This window comes from Bombyx mandarina, chromosome 26, assembly GCF_030267445.1.
Source record: "Bombyx mandarina strain Sakado chromosome 26, ASM3026744v2".
NCBI classification, from domain to species: domain Eukaryota; kingdom Metazoa; phylum Arthropoda; class Insecta; order Lepidoptera; family Bombycidae; genus Bombyx; species Bombyx mandarina.
In genome coordinates, this window is record NC_143232.1 from 6506913 (window position 1) to 6527986 (window position 21074).

Consider the following 21074-nt stretch of genomic DNA (forward strand, 5'->3'; position numbering starts at 1 on the left):
TTGAATTTATAATTAAGCTAATGTTCAATTGCATGTAACGTTATTTATCCTTGACAACTGCGCAAGACATTAAGATAATGACTTTACCGGTTTTTATAGTTATCGGTTTTGTGCGGGGCGCGCCGACTCTCTTACTCGATTAGTGCAATAATTGATTGCCGGAACTCTGGTTGAGTCGTGTTTTTAAAAATCGATTTTAGTAAAGGGAAAAAAATATTTTGTGATTTTAACTCGATTATCATTTTAATTACCTATGTTGCGATTTTATTGCTTCTTTTGATGTAAAGTTTATCGTGCCTATGCAATAGTGGTATATACAATGAGTTGTAAAAAGAAAATAGTAAGTTGAGTATTAAGACTGTATAACTGGCCAGGCAATGGTTGTATGCTCCTATCTCGATAGTCGCAAGTACACTCAAATAATAAGAGGTGAAAAGATGGGTGATAATGGACAGAGAAAGTGTGAGATAGAGAGAAAGAGAGTCGCATGGATGGGACATAATGCTTTTCCTTACGCGACGATTTCACGCACCAAGAAAAGTTAGTTCTAGAAAAGCATAAATTCTAGATTCTAGAAATTCTTTCCAGATTCTATAAAATGTTCTATAAATTCTAAATTGTAGTTCTAGAGAAATATAAAGTAGAAAAGTACTTATGTATTTATGAGTTCGCAATTAAAGAAACCTATTCTCTCAGGATGAAGTAACCGATTAATTTTTTTGTTTTCCTACCTATGCTAGTAACCTCGAGGGGTTATTCTAGATTCGCCGAGTTAGTAGGTGAGCTCACGGGTTTCAAACCTGACGACGTTGCTAACACGAACCCTAGCAAGAGCCAGCATCCGAAATCAAATAGCCCAAAACCGATAAAATTATTTTCATCAGAACTTTTCAGAAGTCGTCGTGGCCTAAAGGATAAGACGTCCGCTGCATCCGTATCGAGCGATGCACCGGTGTACGGATCCCGCAGGCGGGTACCAATTTTTCTAATGAAATACGTACTCAACAAATGCTCACGATTGACTTCCACGGTGAAGGAATAACATCGTGTAATAAAAATCAAACCCACAAAATGATAATTTGCGTAATTACTGGTGGTACGTCCTCTTGTGAGTCCGCATGGGTAGGTACCACCGCCCCGCCTATTTCTGCCGTGAAGTAGTAATGCATTTCGGTTTGAAGGGTGGGGTAGCCGTTGTAACTATACTGAGATCTTAGAACTTATATCTCAAGGTGGGTGGCGCATTTAAGTTGTAGATGTCCATGGGCTGCAATAACCACTTAACACCAGGTGGGCTGTGAGCTCGTCCACCCATCTAAGCAATAAAAAAAAGCAAAAAAAATGTGTAACGGAAGCTATTTCTGGTTTTCATCTTGTCCTCTCTGGATTCCGGTATAAGGATTCAGATGAGTCAAAGTTGCGCAATTAAACTTCCAATTCTGTCGATATAATGGGACTAGGTTTTGTAGCATCTATTAATTAATTTTACTTTCGACGATCATTCTACTTTACGGGTTCCGTTGTCCGGTGTAGCCGTGGCTTGAACGTAATTAGTAGCTCATCTTGGCCTAAATGATAAGACGCCCAGTGCATTAGTATCGAGTGATGCAACTGTACCAGCGTTCGAATCTCGCAGGCGAGTACAAATTTTTTCAAATGTACTTAACAAATTTTCGCGAATGACTTAAACGATGAAGGAATAACATAAAAACTAACCTACCGAAAATTATAATTTCTGTATTGACTATAGATTTGAGATTTAGACTTCAAGTCTCAAGGAGTGTGGCGTATAGGTACCGTTAACCACTTAACATCGGGTGGGCCGTTAAAGCGGTATTTATTGCCTTGGAATATTATCAAAAACTTATTTCATGTGTTTTATCCACTGTTTTAATTTCATGTTGACGATACCAACAGGCAATCAAATTTTTAAAATGTAATTATAACCATAATTAAATAAAATCGGAAGAGAAAAACATCCGCCATGATCGGAAATGCATGTTACCGGTAATTGTAACCGGTAAAGCGATACCGGATAAACCGGTTCCCTAATTAATGGCCGGTTGTCATTGTTAATTAATTAAAATGTGTTATTTCGTTAGTTATCACGGAAATCACGGGATCATAACAGAGATATTTAATTAACAAAAGGGTTGATTCGTTCCGACTCAATATGTGTATGTTGATAATAAGCGTAGGAAGACCTTTATAATGTACTGGCGGCTCGCTTCGGCTCCGCTCGGGTCTTTAACAAAAATTTCAACGATATTTGACGTTGTTTTATTTTTTTAAACAAAAGAACACTTATTGCGGCATAACTACAATAGTTAGAAATATGCTGTCGTGACACTTTTTGTAAATAATAATTTGTTCTACAAAGTCGTAGTATATTATTTTATTCTATCATCAATAGTTTTCGTAGGGCACGCGATATAAATAATATTTTAGGTAATTTTTAGTAAGGATCCCTAACTTTAAAAAAAAAAATTATAGCCTATGTCACTCGGGAATAGTGTAGCTTCCAAACAGTGAAAGAATTTTTCAATTCGGTTTAGTAGTTTCGGAGCCTATTCAATACAAACAAACAAACAAACAAATCTTTCCTCTTTATAATATTAGTATAGATATAGATATAGAAGTATAGATTAGTTTAGATAATGTTTTCAACGCTTACAAGTTTATGTGGACGAATTGCTTCGAGCACTGGTAGCATGTGAGCCCGATCCGATAAGTACAATGATCTTGGCTATTTCTGTCGCATTACAATAATTGTTGTTTCGATCCCACGGTTTGGCACCGTAACTGCGACAACGGCTTATTATTTCACGGTTTAATAGTCTGGTTGGATCTTAGTGTGAAGCGGGCTGCGAGATCGTTTACAGAACGCGGGTATGCGAATAAATTCAGAGCGACTGAACTGTTGAACATCTTGTGCACTCACTGGTCTTTCCAATCGCTCTCTATGGAGTAAAAACATTTTTTACTGGTGGTAGTACCACTTGTGAGTCCGCGCGGATAGGTACCACCGCCCTGCCTATTTCTGCCGTGAAGCAGTAATGCGTTTCGGTTTGAGGGTAGCCGTTCTATACTGTATACCGTAACTATACTGAGACTTTAGAATTTGTATCTCAAGGTGGGTGGCGCGTCTACGTTGTAGATGTCTATGGGCTCCAGTAACCACTTAACACCAGGTGTGCTGTGAGCTCGTCCATCCATCTAAGCAATAAAAAAAAACAATAAAAGCAGGTGACCAAAACAGAGTTGATGCTTCTGTAATGTAGTGTTGGAGCCGCCTATTAAGGATTCCACGGACAGCCCACCGCACGAACATCTTGGTCCTACAACAGCTTAAAATGTAGGCAAATTTTAATAGTCCAAATAAGGCTCGAAAGGAAATTGGCTAATTTCAAAGTACGGCCAAAGTGCGGCAAATCTGCCGATTTAAAACAAGTTTAGATTTATGAAAAACCGCTGCTCGTAATCGACTTTTTATCGCCAATGTCTCTGGTTGAATTTAACAAATTGTCAACAGAATGATGAGCTGCATTATTGTCAGAATTTTAGCAGGAGAACGCAGGTGATCGACATAGTCCAAAGAGTTCTTAAAGTGAATTGGCTGCGATCAGGTAAATGTGACAAATGACGGATTTATGAAAAGTGACCTGACAATCTAAGAAAGGTATACGATGAATGTGGACTTAGGGTTCTCTTTGTGGTGAACTTCAGGAGACGCTAACATTAAGCAGTTGAGAATCTATATATTAATACGTGAAGCAAAAACTTTGTATCCCTTTTTACGAAAATTGCGCGGACGGAGAAGTATGAAATTTTCCACACTTATAGAGAATATAGAGAAGAAGTGCACAATGCTAATATTTTTTAAAAAGAATGCATAAAAGATACATTAAATCAATAAAGAAAACATTACACACACTACATACCATGTATTTGACGCACACACGCATGCATACTATTTATTGTCAAACTTTTGTTCTTGACGTCAGTTGTCAAATTCAGAATAGATAAAATAATTTTTGTCTTTGTTAATATTTTTATAGTGTAGTCTTGGCCAATGATCGGAGGCGCTGGTGGGACATCACAAGGAGTAAAATCATGTCGAATTATAATGGTCACGACCCTCAGCAGTGAGGAAACGACGCGAGGAGGAGTCTTGGCGAAATTTGTGATTATAGAAGTATAAAATACAATCATAATAGTGTACAAACTTACAATTCCAATTAATTATAGTCGAATTTCGACTACTGCGGGACCTCTAATTTCCATTATTGATTGGTTTTGTCCGCGAATTCGTCCGCATGGAATAATTACTTTGAGATAACGTAAAATTTTACCCGCGATTTCATGTACGCAGAAGGTGAAAATATTTTTGATAGAATGTTAAGGAGCTATTTAAGGCACCAAAATCACGCTTTTTAATCAAACACGACTTCAAAAGCGGAGGTTATCAATTCGACCGCCATTTTTTATCTATGTACATATGTTCACCAATTTCTCGAGAATGCTTGAGCCGATTCTGATAATTCTTTTTGCTTTTTGTACTTTGTTCAAAAGGGTAGACTTACCGAATGGTCCTGTAATTATCAGGATCAGAATCTGATGATGAGATCCTTGACAAATCGAGAAAAATCTACAGGGTTCAACAAAAAAATGGGCTATCGAACACTGAAATAATTTTACAAATAGGACCAGTAGTTCCTGAGTTTAGCGCATTCAGCCAAACAAACTCTTTAGCTTTATAACATTAAGTATAGTTTTATAGGTAATTGATGTTCAGAATTGTTTTCATTGTACAAGTTCATGGTTCTTCTGGTATCGTATGATAACCAGATTACCAGAACCTGTATACGTTATAGCTTGGATGTCGCCACCCACCTCGAGAAATGAGATCCAAGTCTCGATGGTATAGTATAAGAGCTACCTCTTTTCCACCCAATAAACAATGTAATTACAAAAACACTTTAACTATGTTTTTAGCTCTTAAAACTGATTAAAATCTTGGCCACAAAGCCCGGTCTTGGAATAAAGCATCAATTTACGATTAAATTTGATAAAAACGAATATGTCCCATCGATCACCCGCGGCCTGAAGGATTGCCTGGGGATTACGTTGGAGTAATGAGCTGTAGCCCTAAATATGGATCTCTTGCGGGAGGAAAATATAAAAAATAATGCCTATCAGAAATACCAAAAGAATTGGGTTATATAGAACTTATTTTTAATGATGCTTATAGAGTCTTCTGTGTGAGTCGTAAGGTGATAAGGGCTTCAGGTCTATTAGCGGAATAAGTATGTTCAATTTCACATACAAAATTTTATTCTACAAGTACTTATACAAACGTTCAGAAGGTGAGAAACCAAAGCACATCATTTTTTTTTTTTTTTTTAAATAATATTTTTTTAATTCAATGTAAATGAAAGTACATACTTGTTGAACGTCAAACAGAACTGCTGCCAATTCACAAAAACTAGTCTCCGTCCTGAGAAGAACTGGCAAGAAACTCAGCGGGCATGTCTTTTTTTTAAATATTAGATAAACTTTTTAAGGTATTAGATTTTTTTTAAATATTCATTTTTACAAGAGGTATTATAACGTAACAATTATTACACTATTGATATGCCAGGAGCGAGCAACTCATTCCCACTTTGTGCAATCTTCTAGCTAGAGCACAGGTAGATAGTTCAAACCATAATGTAAAGGAAAGTCTAGGCACAGAATAATCTATAAGTTCTATACTGGGTATTAGGAGACCGCTTCCGAAAACAGAAACAGACGATAGTACTAATGACATCTTTGATGATGGAGTTATTTAGACAAATGTTTTTTTTTTTATTGCCTTTGTAGGCAGCCGAGCATACGGCCCACCTGATGGTGAGTGGTTACCGTCGCCCATGGACTTCAGAAATGCCAAGGGCAGAGCCAAGCCGCTGCCTACCGCAAATAAGTATGTTGTAAATAAGTTGTAAATGTTAAGTTGTAAATGTTATAGTTGTAAATGTTATAGTTGTAATAAGTTGTGAATAAGTATTTGTGAGTCTGCACCGCGCCGCGCCCGGGTGTTCGTTGATAAATCGATTTAGCTCTACGATTTATTTTCAGAAAATGTTGTTTTATTCGTGTTTTCAAAAATAACTTTATGACTCTTCCCGACCTCTATTGGCGAATAATAATACTATTTTTCATAATTGAGAGCAACTAGCTGCTTTAAAGACACATCAAGTTCATCGTCTAGTTAGTATTATTCATAAAAAAAAGTAAATAAAATAACACGATAAAGTAAACGTCGATCAAGGATCCTCTAAAGGGAAATATTATCTTATTAGGAGTGCTTCAGAATTTTCCTTGTTTTTTGAATTTTTAATGGATTCTACGAAAACAAACTGAAGCTATGTCTCTTCGGGGTTGTCTCGACGGACGACGGAAACTTCAAATTGCATTATAATAAAATGTAATAGTATGTAATTTAAAATAATTTTAAGTTTATCATTTTTGTTTAACAAAACATTTTGAAGTCGTCGTGGCCTAAAGGATAAGACGTCCGGTGCATTCGTATCTAGCGATGCATCAGTGTTCAAATCCCGCAGGCGGGTATCAATTGTTATGATGAAATACGTACTTTAAAATAATTTATGACGATTGACTTCCACGGTGAAGGAATAGCATCGTGTAATTAAAATAAAACCCGCAAAATTAAAATTTGCGTAATGACTGGCTGCCTCAACATTCAAATCGAAACGCATTACTGCTTCACGGCAGAAATAGGCCGGGTGGTGGGACATATTCGTGCGGATTCACAATAGTCCTACCACCAGTAAAAAAAACCAAATTCTATAATCCTAAATCTTATACCTTTGAACGAGCAATTCTCGTATATATATAATCTGAATCTCGGAAACGGCTCCAACGATTTTCATAAAATTTAGTATGCAGGGGATTTCGGGGGCGATAAATCAATCTAGCTACGATTTGTTTTCAGAAAATGTTGTTTTATTCGTGTTTTCAATAATCAACTCTTCCCGACATCTATTGGCGAATAATAATACTATTTTTCTTAATTCAGGGCAACTAACCGCTTTAAAGACACAACAAGATGGCGTTATCATAAAAAAAACCCGATTCATCATCTAATATGAATAAAGGCAAATCAAGTACGCAGAGTTATAAGCTTAATAAGGCAAATAAAAATAACCCTTCAGATATTAAAAAGATTGGGGATGAAACGAACTGTTAGTCGAACGCTTCCAGCCAAATCATAACTGCATTAAGTTCGAGAGAGCTTTCGTTTTAGCTTTCGTTTTTAATTGATTGATGTTTTTGATCTCGGATCTATTAGACTGAGTGCTCGAAGCTCGCGATTATGTTGATTGAAAGTGATCCGTTTTTTTTTATATATATCAAATTGTTAGTAAGTGCTTTTTAATGGAAGCTTGCCAAAGTGAGCTTGAATTATAATGTGGAGTTTTTTGTTGTCATCGATAGCCTGAAATTGGGTAGTTACTGAAGCCACCCTTTAAATTGAAGCTCACTGTTTCACGGCAGAAATAGGCAGGGTTGTGGTACCAACCCGAGCGGGCTCACAAGTCGTCCTACGACTGGTGATTACGCAAATTAAAATTTACGCGAGTTTCACTTTTGTTACACGAAGCTATTCATTCATCGTAGAAGTCGTCGTACCATTTTAGAACCTTCGTGGCCTAACGGATAAGACGTCCGGTGCATTTGTGTTGAGCGATGCACCGGTGTTCGAATCTCAGGCGGCTACCAATTTTTCTAATGAAATACGTACTTAACAAATGTTCACGATTGACCTCCACGGCGAAGGAATAGCATCGTGTAATAAAAATAAAACCCGCAAAATTCGCGCTCACAGCCCACCTGGTGTTAAGTGGTTACTGGAGCCCATAGACATCTACAACGTAAATGCGCCATCCACCTTGAGATATAAGTTCTAAGGTCTAAGTATAGTTACAACGGCTGCCGGCAACCACCTTGAGATAAAATCGAAATGAATTACTGCTTCACGGCTGAAATAGGCAGGGTGGTGGTACCTACCCGTGCGGACTCACAAGAGGTCCTACCACCAGTGTATCAAATATCTCATATATATATGAGTATTATATCAGTGTCAAATATCTAAAGCAGTAAAATAAGAAAATAGCATCGTTAAACATCAGGCTTTATATTCCTTTACACTATTACTCGTAATGCAAAATTTACAGCAAAACGGTATCCATATAATTATTTATATGTTACAGGTACAACGCGTCACGGCAATTGAGAAAATTACCGGTTTAACACACGCGATCTCATAATAAGATGTTAATGAAACAACATTGAATGGAACAGTTGTTTTTGTAACGAAAGAGCGAAGGCACGGAATAAAGATGTGATTTCAAAAAAAAAAACCAGTGAAATGAAAAATACCGCCAAAAAATACCGGTTTAGCGAGAGGCGGAAGTGCGCACGATGACGTCACAAATCCGGTTAATTGACTGTATAAAGTAAATCTTGTGTTTAATTGTGTTTAGCTTCTTTGTGTGTCGCGGTTTGCGCGTGTGTGCGTTTAGAAAAGTTTTATAATTTTTTTGCGAGTTTCCTTTTTTTGACCGGCCAATTTTTATTTTGATAGCCGGTTGTTTTCTTTCGTCCGTAAAGCAATAATAGTTAAGGTTCGTAATGCAATAATATTCTAACTCGTAGTCGTATTGTACATTAATAATTAGATTCGCGTAGTGTCGTTTACTGTAAAGTCGCTAAAACTCAGAGTTCGGTAAAACGGGTAAAGTAATTTAATGTAAATAGTCGATATTATATAGGCGATTCCGTTCTTATAAAGGGATAAGTTTGGTTGATCCGGTTTTTTTCTCGATACGGACCAAAAAACCGTAAACGGCGAAAACAAAATCGGTAAAATCGAAAAATGGTGTCCAATACCACGGTGCTCACCAGGACTACCATGACCACACTCTTGAATGGCACATTAGGGCTGAACTCAACATACTTGGTCCCCACGTATATGAGCCCTGAAGAGTTTTTGGCGCTGCAGATGACAAACACCTCAGACGCTAACACGACCTTGAACGAAACGCAAGTAAACGTTGTCTTGAAGACGTGGTACCCAAGTGGCTATTCGCCGGCGCACATCATCATAGCCTCAGTTGTAGTAACAGTGTTAATGATAATGGTAGTCGTTGGCAATATGCTCGTTATAATTGCCATTGTAACAGAGAAAGCATTGAAAAACATCCAGAACTGGTTTATCGCGTCCTTAGCGGTATCGGACTTCTTTCTCGGGCTGGTGATAATGCCGTTTTCGCTGGCGAACGAACTGATGGGATACTGGATTTTCGGGTTCTGGTGGTGCGAGATACATTCGGCAATGGACGTGCTGCTTTGCACCGCATCAATCATGAACCTGTGCCTCATTTCGCTGGACCGCTACTGGAGTATAACTCAGGTGAGTGTAAAAAATTTCTCTTAATTTTTTTATCTAGTTCAGACGATAGTTTGTTGAAATGTAAAAAGGGTAATCTATACTAATATATAAATCTAGAATGGTTTTTACGGATGTTCCGTTATAATTACTGAACCATGTATCCGATTGACTTGTAACTTGGTATCCATGTAGAAAATACATGTACTTAGTGGGTAGGCTATTATTTATATGAGTGTTGGACTCTCTACACCAGTTGCGGGGGCGTTAATGATGAGAATCTTTGTGGGGGGTGGTGAGTAATAATAATGTTAATTTTAAATGCCCAACGAAGCGGACGGGTACAGCTAGTATCGGAAACACTAAAAACTTTTTCGTCAAATGAGGGGAACTTTTTAATTTATTTTACATAAATATTATGTACAATGACGAAAAATCATAATATTTTTTCGTTTAATCGACTTTTTTTTTCAAAAATGAAATCAAATCTGAAATTAAGTATATTACTTTGTACAATCATTAACAAATGTTAGAAAAACATTTTTTTTTTAATAATTAGGCGTTATTATTGTTGATTATGTTTTATCATGCTGATCGCTTTTTATGGGCCCTCGTGATCTCTTCGAATTTTACAACAATGTCTGTGTCAATGTCTACAACGTAAAATAGGCGACACTCTATATTTCAAAATTGGATTCATCATTTTCATCTCCATTAGAACTTGGCTATTAAATCATTGGAAAGCCCTCTGCTGCCCGACATAGCCTTATATCCTGTCAGTTAATTGGTGCATGTCGTACGCACACAGGATTTTAGCCTGTAAAACCTGCGTAATACGGTATAGAATCAATTAAAATTAACACTGGCCCGCTGTAATGAAAACTGGTATTGCTGTTTTGTTCACTTTTGTGTTGAATGTGTGCGATATCAGTCATTTTGCTGTCGATCTGTTTGTAAAAGTGGTTGAATTCACTTCAAGTGCATTTTTAACCGGTTTAAAAAGAGGAGGGATGCTATCTCGGTGTACCCATTTTGTTTTGTTTTTTTGCTTAGATGGGTGGACGAACTCACAGCCCACCTGGTTTTAAGTGGTTACTGGAGCCCATAGACATCTACAACGTAAATGCGCCACCCACCTTGAGATATAAGTTCTAAGGTCTCAAGTATAGTTACAACGGCTGCCCACCTTTCAAACCGAAACGCATTACTTACTGCTTCACGGCAGAAATAGGCGGGGTGGTGGTACCTACTCGTGCGGACTCACAAGAGGTCCTACCATCAGTAAAAATGTATGTTTCTACTCTTACTAGTCTACTAACATAGAGGAAAGAACGCATCAATTTACCCTGATGTAAGACGCTTCAAATCTGAAAGCTATTATACCCATTTTTATTTACGAGGTCTTCCTTAAGATCTTTTTAACATGGAAGGTAAGTCCTTTCAAATCGGCGCAACCTCTATTAGTGACAAACAAACAAATAATACGATAAATAATCAAGTAAGCTGATCAGAAACCGTATGAGACTATTGTTGGAGTGATCGTCTGGGTTTCATATGAAAAGATGAAGATTTGCAAGGCTAGTTTTTATTCAAACGGCGATACACATTTTGTGTCAGTGGTCATTGACTAAGCAAGAAGAAAAACACGACATAGGTCTATGGGGACGACCACTACAATTTTATTGACATTGACACATATTAGGCGAGTCATAGCTGTCAGTTGGTTTGATATAAAGATGCATTTAGGAATTAACTATACAATTCTAACAACTATACAACTATACCTTTAAACCGACATATTGTTACAAAACTGATTTCAGAGCCGCCGCAGATTGGATAACCAATTCTAGAATCGGTTTACCGGCTTATTAAAGAACCGGATACCGGTTCGGTGAAACCATAATAGGGACGGCGGGAAAGCGAGTGTTCATGTTTGTTTTTGCTTTGAAGACGTCGGCATGTCAAATGTTCGTATTACGTATCAATTCCGATTTCCAGGAAATACAGCGTGCACATAAACTATCACAGAAATCGAAAATTAAACACACACCAAGTAAACAGCCAAAGATCTCCGAAGAACCTTTTTCCCTCTGTTTGTCAACCGGTTTATTTTCTTGTTTGTTTAGAGCTATTTACAAGCTTCACTGTTATCGATAACAAGAATTCGGAAACATTATTTTTATCTAACGTTGACAAAGACAGTCCAGAAACAATAATATAATAGAAAATGCTATAACAGCAATGTCAGGGGTGCGGCCAAGCCACTACCTATTTGCTACCTTACCTATTTACAACTTACCTTACTATACTTAATAGCTTACCTATTTATAACTGTTATATTATATACTAGCTGACCCGGCAAACATTGTTTTGCTATATAAATTATTTCTAGGAAAGATAAATAACCAAGATACCGATTGCAGTGCCTTCTGCTGGGCTGATTTGTGAATCCAAACCATCCAGAGTGCCACCCAAACGCATACAAAGAAACATTCAAATCGACCCAGCCGCTTAGGAGGAGTTCAGTGACAAACACACGCACAGAAGAAACATCTAATATATAAAATTCTCGTGTCACGGAGTGCGTGATTGAACTCCTCCGAAACGGCTCGACCGATTTTCGTGAATTTTAGCGTGCATATCGGTCAGGATTGAGAATCAAACAACATCCATTTTTCATCCCCCTAAATGTTAAGGGTCCACCCCTAATTTTATTTTTAATTTTTTAGACAAAAATTTTTGTTTTTATTTTTTTATGATGCAGCATACAAAAATACATACAACCCTAAATTTTCACCCCTCTACGATCAACCCCTATTTTTTATTTGTTAATTATATACTATAATTTTTTTGGCAAGATTTTCATTTTTATTTTTATTTTGTCATGAATTAAAATAAAATATCTGATGTAACTTTCAATTTTTTATCCCTCTATGATCAATCCCTAGTTTTTATTTGTTCATTATAAACTTTAATTTTTTTGGCAAATTTTTTTTTTATTTTGTCATGACTTAAAAAAAATCATATTACTCTCAATTTTCACTCTTATACGATCAACCCCTATTTTTCCATCCCGATTTTTATTTTTTTTATTCTATGCACAGATCCGCAATAAGGTTGCAAGATGACAATCAAATATTATAATTGTAGTACGATAAATTCTTATTCAGAGTTTATAATTTCAAGTTCCTTAAATAATGATATTTTTTTTAATTCAATTTGATCTTCCGCCCTAGCTAAGGGATTTTTTTTTTCAATTGCCATAATGTAATTCCGAGCATTTTCATATTTATCTACCTTTTTAACCTTCTCTGGACTTCCACAAATAATTCAAGACCAAAATTAGCCAAATCGGTCCAGCCGTTCTCGAGTTTTAGCGAGACTAACGGACAGTAACTCATTTTTATATATAACTAGGTATAGATAACGCTTTCGATTATAAATATATCCCCGCACAGTTATAGTAGATATTTATTTTTATTGAACTAAATAAATGTTTCCTAGAAATAACACACATGGCAAAACAACGTTTGCCGGGTCAGCTGGTATATTATATAAAGATGCCGTCGCGGACTTTTTTTTTAAACTTTTAAAGGGGGACAATTTTGTCGTAAATTATTCTAGTGAAACTTTAACCGTTTCCGCAGCGCACGCAGCAGAAGCTCTCAAAAGGAAAAAATACCCCGATTTTGAAACATTATTTACTGGTGCTCGGCATAAATTAGTCTCAGCGTGATGTTATATAATTTTTAGCCTTCCTCAATAAATGAGCTATCTGACACTGCAAGAATTTTTCAAATCGGACCAGTAGTTCCTGAGATTAGCGCGTTCAAACAAACAAACAAACAAACAAACTCTTCAGCTTTATAATATTAGTATAGATATACTGTGTATACAAGCTATGAATACTAAAAACATACAGACTAAACCTTATTTAAGATCAACGTTATAATAAATTAACGAAATTTAATTTTCCCTGCCAGCTTTTAATTCAACTATGTGCTCCAGCTTTATCTTGATTTGGCTCCGGTGTGTGACTGCAATGTGTAATAACCCTTAAAATTCGATTAGTAAATGTGTTATTTAATTTAAAAGAGCTTTTATAAGAACGAAGTTAATTGAGAAAAGATAAGCATTGATTTTTTTTTAAATTAATCTTCTTTGGGCCAGATATGGGTTTAGGATTTTAAAAAACGTTTTCATAGCTTTACTTATCTATGAACATATTTGTCTAAAACTTACACCTATAAGGCAATAATTTTATTACTTCAAACGATGATCAAATGCTTGCGAAATTTTCACTTTATACTATCCAGAAATATAGATGGTTTGAGGTTTTGGACGTGACAACGTCTTATAATTCGATGGAGCGGGCTGCACGCACGAAAAAACATGACTCATGCAGCGTTACCTCGCTCTGAGGCGTTCCATTTAAGGCTTGAAGTGCAAGCGAGAGCGCGCAACGAGCGACAAAGAGGCACAATCGGCCTCCGCGTTCGGCAGCGTTCGACATCTGTCTCTCTCCTACTTGAGTGAGCGATGCATCCGCGTAGGCAGCTGCTATACAATAATACATTTACATGTTTTCGTCAAGTATGAAGTTCAGTGAAAAGTGAATGTGGTGTCAATTGTTTCTTCATCTTTCTGGTTGTTCCCTCATTGCTGAGGATCGTGACTGTATGTCAATCTTCTCCACTCGGTCCGGTTCTGCGCCATATGTACCGCTCCCCATATCTGGCCTCCAGTCGCCTCCTTGAGTTGGTCAACCCATCTAGCTGGCGCTCTTCCTCTAGTAACTTTCTTGTTCAGTAAACCGACTTTACAGACAACCGATTTTTTTTTTATATTTCATTAATGTTCTCTTAGCTCGTGTTCTCCGTATCCACTCAAGCGAACTTCAAAGACCGGCTTAGTTTTCACGCGTAGCATACAATGCGTATGTAGTTTACCGACTTCCGTCTCCGGATTAAGACGAAGATGTTTGTCCGAATACGGTATTAGCGACGTTTCAGTCGGTGAGAAACATTCACGGAATAACAAATGAAAATCTTGACACAGTACGAGATTGCGGGTAACGTTTGCAATGGTTAAATTTTGGCTTTTTTTTTGGTGTCAGGCGCAAATCTTCTACCGTGCTACGGGTGTAGGAAACAGATATTTTTTATAACAAAATCATTGACGTTGACTAAAATTGGCTCGTTAATGAATTGACCAGAAGTCTGAGATGTTCATCAAAATGCGCTTTACAGATTATTAGTGTGTGAATAAATAAAATATTAATCATTATCATTAGCAGCCCAAAGTTGTCCACCGTTGGAAATAGGCCTCTCCCGATTTACTTTTCTGATCTTTGGCTCACCTCACATAGTTCTACAAAATATAGGTAACCACGGTAGATACTTTCCTACAAAGTCCCGCGTTGTGTGACCCTGTGTCATATGAGACTAGAAGCCAGTACAAAAAGGAGAGTAATTAAGTTATTGCATAGCTTTTGTCGCGGGCTTTGAGCGCGGCGACCGAACCAAGAAATTCCGTAACGAAAATAAAACCTAACACCCCCATTCCGTCTACCATGTAGCTTACGCTCAACACATTCACACGTTGCGCTTGTGTAGTGTTTGTGAATAAGCGCGCGGCGTGATGTCGCACTGCATGTGCATCATGAAAACTCTGCCCATCTCTCTCTAGCGTGGTCTAGCTTATGAGTGTGAAGGGAACAGTTAATGTTTTGCTTTTATTAATGTTTAATATAGCGTGGCCTTGTTTTATTATTGTTTTAATATTAAATTATCATTGTCTAATTATAATTGCATAAGTTGATAAAAAATGCTTTGCAATAGCTTTACCGCGGCAGTCCCCGAGTGCTACACGTGTTTTTTTTTCTGAAATTAACATCTCAACTACGCCATTTCGCGTGTTCATAGTTCATCATGTAATTTTCTAAATAATTTTAAACGAAAATCTCGATATCGTGTTGTAGGAATACCGTGTTAGAAGAGGGTTTTGCGGATTTTTTCTTTCCGTGTTAGAGTAGAGCCGTGTTGTATAATAGTGTTATAGGAGGGTTACTTGAAGGCGATTGTATGCAGCAGAGATGCGAATGTTGCGATGGATGTGTGGAGTAACGAGAATGGATAGAATACGGCATGAATATGTTAGAAGAAGTCTGCAAGTTATGTGACAGAGAAGTTGAGAAGTGCGCGTTTGGGATGGTTGGACATGTGATGAGACGAAATGGAAATGAGGTTGGTAAGAGAGTGTTAACTATGAATGTGGAAGGATATAGATATACGTGAAAGACGATATGTGTAAGAAGAGAGTGACCGAATAAATAGTTTCAGATAGAGGAGTATGGAACGAGAAAACATGTTGCGCTGACCCCAGGTGACTGGGAGAAGGGCAGGAGAATAAATTACCTAGAGGTTACCTTATTTATATGAACATTTGAGGTAATAAAAACAATTTAATACTCGTTAAGTGAGATTTGCAAGGTTTACCGTCAATATATGTTCGAAAGCTAAAGTTAACTAACAGCATAGCACACGTAAAAATCGTATATAACAATATATAATATTGTTCGCGCCGGTAAGATTAACGCCATATACCGCCAAATAGCTGAAACGAATATCAAAGGACCTAGTAACATCTAGAACGCTCGAGAAGTACAACGCTATCTATTGTCAGATAGCGGAAACACACATCGAAAATACTCGACTTGTGAGGAATGTGCTCGATAATTCTAGGGATGTCGTATCGACTATAAAAGCGTTGCAGAGATGGCACGCAGTCAGTCAGTAATCGGAACTACTCGAAGCGAAACAGCGAACGGATCACCTGACGCGAAGCGGAAGATTTACGCATTGTAAAATGTTCTGCGAGTGTCTTAAGCGTTAAATAGAGTTCTAATGTGTACTTCGGTGGAATTTTTATTTATCCCGAACCCCAGCGCGTAACAATATCCAATGCATTCATATAAAAGATTGTTAATACTGAAGAAGGATGAGATCGTCACTATCGCGCGCAAGGATACGACGCCAGGATAAATAAATAAATAAAAGGGGACATTAAAATTTAGTTTTGCGCCGTATTTCAGTTATCGGTTACGCGAAAGAGGACAGCCTATGTATAATTCAGATGGAACATGCTGTATTTCATTGTACCTCCCTCGAGGTCGTCAAGGAAAAAATATATACCGCGCTATTATTGTTGGTAAAAAGGCGAAAATAAAAGTGGATTCTGTTGGGGGTTTTTTTTAATGTTCTTTCTCGAATAACGCCTTGAAGCTGTCTAGGGTTTTATGAGTTGTGTGTTTTCGGCATGCGTAAATGGAATGAACGAGCTTAAAGAGCGTTTAGTTTTAAGTCGACTTCGACGTGGATATTGTCGCCCGAATTAAGGTGGTTGGACCTTTTGTGAGTTCGCGCGGGGAGGTACCACCGCCATGCCTATTTCTGCCGTGATGCAGTAATGTGTTTCAGTTTGAAGGGTGGGGCAGCCGTTGTAACTATACTGAGACCTTAGAACTGATATGTCAAGGTGAGTGATGCATTTACATCGTAGATGTCTATGGGCTCCAGTAACCATTTAACATCAGGTGGGCTGTGAACGCGTCCATAGCTCTATGCAATAAAAAAATAAAAATAAAAATTGGTCGGTCGGTGATACCCACCCGTGCGGACTCACAAGAGGTCCTACCACCAGTAATTACGCAAATTATAATTTTGCGGGTTTGATTTTTATTACACGATGCTATTCCTTCACCGTGGAAGTCAATCCTGAACATTTGCTAAGTATGTAATTCATTAGAAAAATTGGTTGGGATTCGAACACCGGTGCATCGCTAGATACGAATGCACCGGACGTCTTATCCTTAGGCCACGACGACTTCAAAACTGACTATAGATTTACTAGTATTCTGATCCCGCACGGGTGGCGGCATTTACGTTATAGATGTCTATGGGCTCCGGTAACCACTTAACACCAGGTGGGTCGTGACTTTGTCCACAAACCTAAGATATAAAATGTCCTTCATGTATAGTATATACTAGTATAGAGTATAGCGCGCAGACTGTGGTCAGCTTCGAAAAAAATGCACATGAATTGTGACTTAATTTGCTTGAAAATTAAACTGATTTTGGGATAGTTTTCGATTTTCTTTACGTAAATGATCGATAGGCAAACCGATCACACTGAACCCTAGTTCAAATGCACCGAATTGTTTATTTGATGGATTGAATACCGGCTATTCATAGATCTCTAGCGTAATCAATAAATAGACGTTATCTTATGATGGATCGTATAAATAATTTGGCAGTCAGAAATACGTGCCATCAAGATCTCATTAACGGAATGTACTGTCGGAACTATTACACGCACGATTAGTATCTATACGATTCTGAAGTGATACATATTGAAGGTGGTGTTAATGATTTTCGTGATCGCTGCTACCAAGGATCTAAGGAGAATGTTCTAGAACGTATTTCAGAACAAATAAACCAGTCCGGGAATATTAGGCCCTACCTCGTACATATACTTCTGTTCAAATCAGAACGTGGCACGTGTTTCGCGGCAGATATAAGCTGGTAGTATTCATATGTACGGGTTTTGAAGATGCTGAACCGGAAAAAAAACACGCGTGGCACTCGGGGACTGCTGGTATTAAGCTATTGCATAGCATTTTTTATCAACTTATGCAATCATAATTAGACAATATTAATTTAATATTAAAACAATAATGAAATAAGACCACGTTATATTTATAAACATTAACAAAAGCAAAACAAAACTGTTCCCTTCACACTCATAAGCTACGCGGAGTGGGAGGTATTAGGTTTTATTTTCGTTACGGAATTTCTTGATTCGGTTGCCGCGCTCAAAGCCCGCTCAAAGCTATATACCTAGTCAGGTCATAAATTCTGTCACATGTTTAATGTAAAATAATTGAAACAAGTTTATTCATTATGTAACCATTCATATACCAAAATGAACTTAACAAAACATAGATTCTTATGATACTAAAGTTTATTCAAAATGACCTCCGTGATTTTGAATACAGGCCTTCAATCTGCGCGGCCAGTCGTCTATCGCAGCACGAACGAGGTCCATGTCAATATCGGCGGCTGCCTTAATCAAGGATGTCTTGAGTGACTCCAAATTGGGATGAGGCTTTGAGCACGCCTTTTCCTCCAAGTGTTGCCATATCTTGTAATCTAACGGATTCAAATCTGGTCTGGAGGAGGGCCAGTCTTCGTGCCGGATGAAGTCGATTTCACGCGCCGCTAGCCAGTCTTGTGTGCTCTTCGCTCTATGAGCTGGCGCCGAATCTTGTTGGAATACCCAGTGCCTGTTATTGAACACGGTATGAGAAACAGGTTCCACAAGGTTCGTCAGGACTGTATTTTGATACACAACTGCATTCGTTTTTACACCTTTCTCACAAAAATGTACCTCTGTTAAGCCCCAATAAGAAACTCCCAACCATACCATGAGCGAGGATGGAAAATGACCTCGTTGGACACGCGAAATACGGTTGCTCGCTTCTTCACTATTGTGTGCGTACACCTTATCATTTTGTTTGTTGTAGCTCTCTTCTACGGTAAAAATTTTTTCATCCGAAAAAAGAATTTCCCGATATTTTTTTCCCGCGTACCGCTTCAACAAAGCGCGGCATTTCTTCAGTCTCAGGTCCATTAGACGAGCATTCAAACGATGTCCTGTTTTTCTTCGATATGCCCGAAGCCCTAAGTCTTCATTTAACACCCTTTTCACCGTGGTTCTGCTTAACACCATCTGAAGGGCCAACAGTTTCTGCTTACGTTTGAGATTTCTTTGAATTCGCGCCTTCACAGCTTTTATCACTGCTGCAGTCCTAACAGACCGAGGGCGACCACTTCTTGACCTGTCATCTACACTGGAGTCTTCATTGTATCGTTTGATGGTACGATAAACGAATCTTTTGGTTATATTTAAATTTTTCAGTATGTTAAAAATTTGAATTGGCGCGTAACCGCAACGATGCAACGCAATAACTGCAACACGGTCTCCTTTAAGCGTCCACTCCATATTTAAAAATGAGTAAAAATTCTAAAAGTATACGTTTTTATTTTCATGAACAATTCGAAATTCGAATTCAATAAACTTTTTTGTGGCCAGCATTCTAAAAGAAAAGTTTTTACTGTGTGACAATACTTATGACCTGACTAGGTAATAGCGTAACAGTATAGTATTTTATTAACATTAGGGAGCCATACAACCAAGGGAATATCTTCCACCGAGCTGGTGATGCTTGGTAGAACGACGGTCCGAATGTTGTTGTCCGGAACTTGTATTTAAGTAAGCTCATCTTGAAAATGTCGCTATAGAAATTTAGGTATCTGTCAAATATCTTGTGTTCTGAGCTGCTATGGGTAGATATTTGATTATTGTCCCATGTACTGTGGTGTAAATAAATAATATAATAATACTAGAACAAGTGAAGGGAGTTTCTTGGAATCAGAAGATTCCAGGTTCGAATCCTGGCAGGGTCGCCATGAAGGGAGTTTCTTGTTCGAATGAAAACAACTGTCTTCTCCGAGTGTTGGTGTAATACTCCTTTATTATTACGAATTACATGGCTTATATGTACTATACTACAAAAGCCTTTTTTTTCTCTTCTTAGATGGATAGACGAGCTCACAGCTTACCTAGTGTTAGTGCTTACTTGATATCTTAAAGTACATAGCTATGCATGTCAGTCTCTGGTACCCATAACAAAGGCAATTCTAATTTGAGTTCGAATGGCTGTGCTTTGTTCTCAATTCCAAACTATTCAGAAGCGAATCACGTTAGAGTTTTTCTAGAACGCTTTACGAACGATGCTTGAAGACAAAAAACTTCAGAGGTGTCAAGGGACACCCGGATGGAACGAAGTTCCTTTCGATTAATTAGTGAAGGAATTGTAATTTTTTTTAAAGATATAATAATAAATTACGGCATTATGAAGAAGAAAAAGCCAATACTATGAACTAAATTACTATTGTTGAAACGCTATCTCGAGAAACTGTACTCATTACGCGGACCAATCGGATACGAGCAATGTCACGCGATAAGCGCCTACACGTTGATTGGTCAGAATGACGGATCTAAAAAGTGTCGTGACAACTTTTCGTAAGAATTTTTTCCGCCTAGCCCCCTTTCACAACGCGCGATAAGGAACTTCGTTCCAATTATTTTAAAGTGTCACACAATGTCGTTAGATTTCTGCAGCGCTGCATCTACTGTCGTGCTTACGTCACCGAGAGTTAGCGATTTCAATGGAACCGTTATCTCTGAAACTTACAATGGTTACGTTATATTTTGTAATAAAGAGATCTGAGACACGCGCATTCAATTTTATTTGAACTAGTTTTTGTCTAGTGATCGAAATTTTACGATAGTCAGTGATACCCTGAGATTTTATTTATTGTCTTTGTAAGTAGACGAGCATACGGCCCACCTGATGGTAAGTGGTCACCGTCGCTTATGGACGTCAGCAATGCCAGGGACAGAGCCAAGCCGCTGCTTACAATTAAGTACTCTCCGCAAGCCTCGTTTGAAGAAGGACATGTCATAGCGCTCGGAAAACAACGTGGAGGGGAGCTCATTC

General features: G+C 37.9%; 1 protein-coding gene and 1 long non-coding RNA gene across 2 annotated transcripts in view; one reads left to right on the forward strand and one right to left on the reverse strand.

The window, feature by feature from the left end:
- The window catches only part of LOC149499796 (uncharacterized), a 588308-nt gene that overhangs the window by 195719 nt on the left and 371515 nt on the right, over positions 1–21074 (reverse strand). The gene's annotated exons all lie outside the window — the stretch shown is intronic.
- Positions 1–21074, forward strand: part of Octalpha2R (alpha2-adrenergic-like octopamine receptor) — a 448087-nt gene that overhangs the window by 88943 nt on the left and 338070 nt on the right. The window contains exon 2 of the mRNA XM_028172359.2: positions 8274–9475. Within this exon, the coding sequence (XP_028028160.2) occupies positions 8939–9475 (537 nt within the window). The 5' untranslated portion in view covers positions 8274–8938. The remainder of the gene's footprint in view (positions 1–8273; positions 9476–21074) is intronic.